Raw genomic sequence first — 6,642 nt, forward strand, 5'->3', positions numbered from 1 at the left:
TCTTAAAGGCTTCGCCTCTTAACACCATCACATTGACCATTAAATTTCAATACCTAAATTCTGAAGGGGACATATTTAAGCCATTTCAGCTAAGTAGCACAGTGTGAAGATTATCCAAGGAGTATTTAGTAAAGAAGGAACAAAAACAAAGGGCAAATGCCTTCTGGGGAACTATTTAGACAATGCTAAAAGTGAGATAACTTTCTTTTCTTTTCTTTTTGCAATAAAACAAATGTTTAATTTAAGTCAGAATAAGAGATAATAATTCTTCAATAAAATATATAAAATTGTACAAGGCATCCTTTCAAAGGGGTAACGGCATACTGGAGGGAGGGGAGAGATGGAGAGGAAGGTGAAATATCAGGGAGCTTAATGGGCTGTTTGGCAACTCCATTTTCACCAAGTCAAAACATGGTTTTATTTTCTGCCCCCAGCATGTTAAAAATTATCTCAAAGTTTCTAATAAGTTTAGCACATACAACAGGTACACACACAGAGAAAGCATATTTTTTTTTCTTTCTGGATCTACTAATTGTTCAAGAATATTTAGCACATAGGTAATGATTACAAGGTACTCATTTTTTAAGCAGAAAATTACTATAGCCTTGCACCCAAATCACCTTTGCAATCTGTGAGGATGAGTGTACCTAGTGTTTCTTAGAAACCATCAATTCCTCCCAGCAGGCTTTAACTTTTTACTCTCCAATTATCTGAAATGAAGCAACAGCCTTGAGAAGAATTAGGAAATATTTCTAATTTTCTACATCACCTCTAGGCATTCTCAGGATTCTTCTCATCCCAGTTATTGGTCTTACAAAAAAATTCTTTAAAAAGGTAAAACTGTGAAAATGTGTGTGTGGTGGGGTGAGGGTGGGAAGAGATAGGAACAAATATGATAGTATATAAAAAGGTTTCTTTTAATGCAAGCAAAATGCAGAAATGTGATATGTCACCTTCACTTTGAATAATCTCTCCATATCTAATACTTTCTATGTGCATTGTATCCAATTCTAATATTTGTTTTCCATAAACAGAAGTCAATAATCCCATCAAAATCATTGACTTTATCAAATTTTGCAAACAATTTGTCTCCCTCTTTAAGAAAATACAACAAATGGACTTACACAGTCTCTTTAAGAAGGTGATATATAGAAAAAAAGCACATATATATATAAATGTTGCCTTTTAAAATAATTTGAATTTTTACATCTACTGTATAAAAATGTATTATATTTTATTATATACATTGATACATAAAAACCATCAGAGCCTTTCTTTGTGAAAGGAGAAGGGGGCATCTGGAAGATTACACCAAGAAAACAAGGCTTGGTGCCTCCGCCTAAAGAACAAATTTCAACTATGTCGTGTGGCCCTGTCGGCCTAGCCGCTTAGGGTGGTGCACGCAGGGTGTGCAGAGCAGGAGTACTGGCTGGTCCTGCCTTCTTGGAGAGGGAGAGGAAACCCTTTGAAACAAACATCCATCACGGAATCTATTGCTGGTCTTCCTTAGGACAGGTGGTACATGCCATATCCCACTGGCGTGGCATAGAGTCCCACGGGCGGGATGCGAAGCACAGGTCTATGGAACGGGTAGGATGCCCCGTATATGGACGCTGCCTGCCGGGGCGAGCTGATGGGGAAAGGGAGACTGAAGCTGGAGGATAGCATGGGTTTTGCAGTCATTTTCAGCTTTTCCAATTCTGACTCCGGCAGTTTTCGGTTCCGGAGCCAGATTTTGACTTGAGTCTCTGTGAGGTTCGGAGAGCTGGAGAACTCCGCACCCTCTGCAATGGAGAGGTACTGTTTCTGGCGGAACTTGCGCTCCAGAGCGAGGAGCTGGGAGTTGGTAAAGCTGTGCGCGGCTTCGGATTGGTCTTGAGTTTTCTCAGCGTGCAGGTGGTAGGGCTCATATGTCTTGGCGGGGCGAATATCGACCGGGTTCCTGCATCCACGCCGCTCCGTCTCAGGGAGTTTTCCGACTTGACCCAGGCGGTCTCCAAGGGCTTCATCGGCTGCCCCCGGCTGTGCGCTTCCCCAGCGCGGTGCCCCAGCAGCAGCAGTGGCCGCAGGGTGGCCCCGGCCCAGGCGCTTTCGGCCGGCATTGGGGATGCCTCCCCTGGGCGGTTTCTTGTCGGACACCAGCGGGTCCACGCTGTAGGGCAGGCTGGAGACCTTGACGCGGCGCTCCTCTGCGGCCGCCTGGGCGTCCCCAGGCCCCGGACCCGGCCCGGCCCCCACCCCGGGCCCTCCTCATCCGACGAAAACAGAAGCTATGCCTTCCCTGCGCTACGTAGCTCCCGACGCGCGACTCCGCGGGCAACCCGGGAGCGGCGACTCAAACTTTTTTGCGAGGGAGACGGGAGGGCGAGATAACTTTCTAAATTCCACAGTGGGGAATGAGGCAGGGAGGTGGGGAGTAGAAAAGAATGTAACTGTTCCAGAGTTAAGATGAAGCAGTTGACCATTCATCACAGATACTTCTCTATAGATGAAGACCTCTCTAGGTTTTCTCTTGTGGTTGCAGGGAACTCTGAGTTTCAAATCTCATTCCTATTTCTTGCCTCTGAACTTGGAGTCAGAAGCACCAGGTTTCAGGGCAAACTCTGCCACTCACTTACTGTTCACCTTTGAGCAAGTCACTTCTCTCTGAGTTTTCTCATTTGTAAAAACTGTTTAATTTAACAACAATAATAATATATCCACTGTCGGTTTCATTAAAACAATGAGATAAAAGTGTGGAAGTGTTAGGCCGGGCACTGTGGCTCACGCCTGTAATTCCGGCACTTTGGGAGGCCAACGCGGGTGAATCACCTGAAGTCAGTAGTTCGAGACCAGTCTGGTCAATGTGGTGAAACACCGTCTCTACTAAAAATACAAAAATTAGCCGGGCATGGTGGTGGGTGCCTGTAATCCCAGCTGCTTGGAAGGCCGAGGCAGGAGAATCACTTGAACCCGGGAGGTGGAGGTTGCACTGAGCCGAGATTGCACCACTGCACTCCAGCCTGGGTGACAGAGCAAGACTCCATCAAAACAACAACAACAACAACAAACAAACAAACAAACAAAAAGGGTGGAAGTGCTTAACACAGTACTTGACACAGCAGTAGGTCCTCAAGAAATATAAGTGTAATCTGATTTGTTATGCTTTATAAAGACTTTCCTCCATTTTTCACGTAGGAAAACAAAAATCCAGAGAAATTTGTCATTTGAAGTCAACTTACTTAAAGTTTACTCCCTGCAAATCACTAGGCACTTTCCTAATCTCCTCATGGCTGCTTTCATGTCCTGGTTTCTCAGAGTGTAGATCACGGGATTGAACATGGGGGTCATGACCGTGTAGCTGATGGACACAGCCTTGTCCATGGGGAATGGGGTGAAGGGCCGGGCGTAGATATAGATACAGGGAATGAAGATCATGGACACTACAATGATGTGGGTGGTGCAGGTGGAAGCTGCCTTCCTCTTTGCCTTTCCTGAGTGGGACCTCAGCATCACCAGGATGACAGTATAAGACATCAGAAGGAGGAGGAACCAGATGATAACTAGCAGCCCACTGTTGGAGATCGTGAGGAACTCCAGGAGGGAGGTATCAGTGCAGGCAAGTCTCAGTACTTGGGGAACATCACAGTAGAAGTTATCTAGGATGTTGGGGCCACAGAAGGGCAGTGGAAGTATCAGAGCCAGTTGGACAATGGCGTGGACAAAGCCCCCCACCCAGGTGGCTACCACCAGCCCCACGCACAGTTGAGTGTTCATGATGGTGACATAGTGGAGGGGCTGGGAGATGGCTATGTAGCGGTCATAGGCCATGACTGAGAGAAAAAAGACAGTCCCACCTCCCAAAAGGTGGAAGAAGAAGATCTGGGCCATGCAGCCCTGGTAGGAGATTGTCTTGGTCTCATGGAGGAAGTCCACCAGCATCTTTGGAGAGGTGACTGTGGAATAGCAGAGGTCTATGAGAGCTAGACTTCAGAGCAGAAAATACATGGGTGTGTGGAGCTGGCAGTCAAAAGTCACTGTGACCATGATAAGGAGGTTTCCCACAATGGTGGTGATGTAGACAAATAGGAACAGAAGGAATAGGAATTTCTGAAGCTCCTGGGTCTGTGAAAACCCTAAGAGGACAAACATTGATACCTGTGTGGTGTTCTGTGGTTCCATAGGATCTTCCCCCACAGGCCTACAGAGAAACCATTGAAACAAACAAACAAAAAAGAAAATTCAGTCATTTTCCTTGGACAGTCAGGACTGAGTTGATTAAAGTCATTGTTGAGTGCCAATCTAAAATGTAGCTTAGGAAAGCCCTCCATAGGGAGGATGTTCCATATGTTTTCAATGGTTCCACAGACATATTTCCCTGACCATGCCCTACAGTATATTGAAGGAATCTGGGTCTTTTTTCCCGTTGGCCATACTGTGCTCATCCACAGGTTTCATGTCTGGTTCTTTTTCATACCTGCTATGCCCAACATAGTGTCTTGTGAACCATAGGTTCCATAAAGCTAGTTGAATCAATCAGTGAATAAATAAACATGTCAGCAAGTACCTGTGACCACAAACACCATCAACCTATGTGCATAAATCTTGATAGGATATACAGTTGAGAATAATGATTTTAGATACAAATAGATGCTTCTTTATGGTGGGAATTTGAGAGGCTGTTAATTGCTGGAGAAAGAGAGGTTGCATTAGAAGAAAATTGTTATGTACAAAATCAGAGGTAAATGTGAAGAAAAACAAGCAGATAATCTTGGTTGTAGTGAAGCTGGGATGATTAGTGTTTCTCAAACGTTTCCCCGGAAGGTACTTCTCTAGTAGTAGTTGTTGCCATGGGCCATCTCTGGGGGCAATTCAAAGAAGCCCAGGACAAATGCACTATCTCCTTGAACTCTCATGTTTTAACTTTTAAAATTTATGCGAATTTTCTATTATACACATATGCCTAGACAATCTTTGGCAGAGCTTTTAAAATGTAACCATTATGGTTCATAAAACTTTGACGAGACCAAAGTGTTATTTAAAAAAAAAAAAAAAAAGAAGAGTGTTGGCTGGATGCAGTGGCTCATGCCTGTAATGCCACTGCTTTGGGAAGCCAAGGCAGAAGGATCACTTGAGGCCAGGAGTTTGAGACCAGCCTGGGCAACATAGCTAGACTCCCATCTCTATAAAAAATTTAAAAATTACCCAGGTATGATGGCATGCAGCTGTAATCCCCAGCTATTCGGGAGGCTGAGGTGGGAGGATAGTTTGAGGCCAGAAGTTTGAGACAAGCCTGGGCAACATAGTGAGACCCCATCTCTACAAAAATTTAAAAAATTACCTGGGCATGGTAGTGCATACCTGTAGTCTCAGCTATTCAGGAGGCTGAGGTGGAAGGATTGCTTGAGCCCAGGAAATCAAGGCTGCAGTGAGCTGTTATGGCCATTGCACTCCAGCTGATCTTATCTCTAAAAAGAAAAAAAAATTTAGAGCATGGAGGGAGACATGATTCTTTAGTAAGTGAAAGTTCTAGAAGACATTAGCTTGAAAAATAAACTGAGTTCTTGGTGTTAAAACCCATTCTTTTGGGTTATATCTTTCCACAAGTATTTTCTCTAATTGTTCAGAAAAATTTGTCCCAAGGCCCCATCCTGTAAAGACAATAGAACATGAAAAGGTCTCTTTTCCCTGATTCCCATCTGGCACATGGGCAGGGTAGCAGCAATTACACTGATGCTCTTACACAGGAATTGAATGAACATATTTGGAAAGATCTCGATAAACCTCTATGGACAAATGTAACAGGATTATCTCAAAAATTATCTATGAGGGATTTCAATACTCAAAATATTGTCATATTTGTCTTCACATAAAATTCACATTTATCCTGAGATATTTGTACAAAAATGATACTCCAGGAAGATCTGCTATGTTTGTTCTGTGGCTTCACCAACTCCCAGCCTAGGACTGTTTGAAAAATGTCCCCATGGGCAACTGAGAACCCTGGCAAGCTCTTCAGCAGGAAATGATGTGATAAAACAGGGTTAGAATGGGCTTATCCCAGTGCACCAGGGCAGGAGGCTCTGAGACAGGCAAGGGTAGGACACACCTTTCCTGGAGCATTGTTGTAGCAACCACAACAGAGGGTAACACATTTTGGTCTCTGACTTTGTGTCCTTTCTCTACCACGTGGTGTCGAGGTTAGACTGCATGGGCAGCCATTTAAATGGCATGGTTTGGCCTCTCTGGGAAAGCCCCTGACCCCTAATCCTTCATCCCCAGCTCCAACTCTCACACCTGATTACTGATTCCTGAAATGTTAAGAGCATACTTCATTATTTTATCTTAAGATCTTTATCCCTACTAAGATTACACCCACCATACTTTTTCTTTTTTTCAGACAGGGTCTCGCTCTGTCCCCAAGGCTGGCGTGCAGTGGTACGATCTCAGCTCACTACAACCTCCAGCAGCCAGGCTCAAGCGATGCGCCCACCTCAGCCCCCCAAGTAGCTGGGACCACAAGCACACATCACCATGCCTGGCTTTTTTTTTGTATTTTTAGTAGAGACAGGGTCTGTCATGTTGCCCAGGCTGGTCTCAAACTCCTGAGCTCAAGCAACCCACCCGCCTCTACCTCCCAAAGTGCTAGGATTACAGGTGGGA

At 44.7% G+C, this 6,642-nt stretch overlaps 1 protein-coding gene and 1 pseudogene across 1 annotated transcript; both read right to left on the bottom strand.

Moving 5' to 3' along the window:
- Positions 1 to 1,461: 1,461 nt before the first annotated feature.
- Positions 1,462 to 2,264, bottom strand: LOC714130 (homeobox protein MSX-2 pseudogene; annotated as a pseudogene).
- Positions 2,265 to 3,228: 964 nt separating this feature from the next.
- OR4D1 (olfactory receptor family 4 subfamily D member 1) lies at positions 3,229 to 4,161 on the bottom strand. Its single transcript, XM_001106115.5, is given in 1 exon segment — positions 3,229 to 4,161. A coding segment is annotated over 1 exon segment (933 nt).
- Positions 4,162 to 6,642: the final 2,481 nt, after the last annotated feature.

The sequence above is a fragment of the Macaca mulatta genome, chromosome 16, assembly GCF_049350105.2.
Source record: "Macaca mulatta isolate MMU2019108-1 chromosome 16, T2T-MMU8v2.0, whole genome shotgun sequence".
NCBI classification, from domain to species: domain Eukaryota; kingdom Metazoa; phylum Chordata; class Mammalia; order Primates; family Cercopithecidae; genus Macaca; species Macaca mulatta.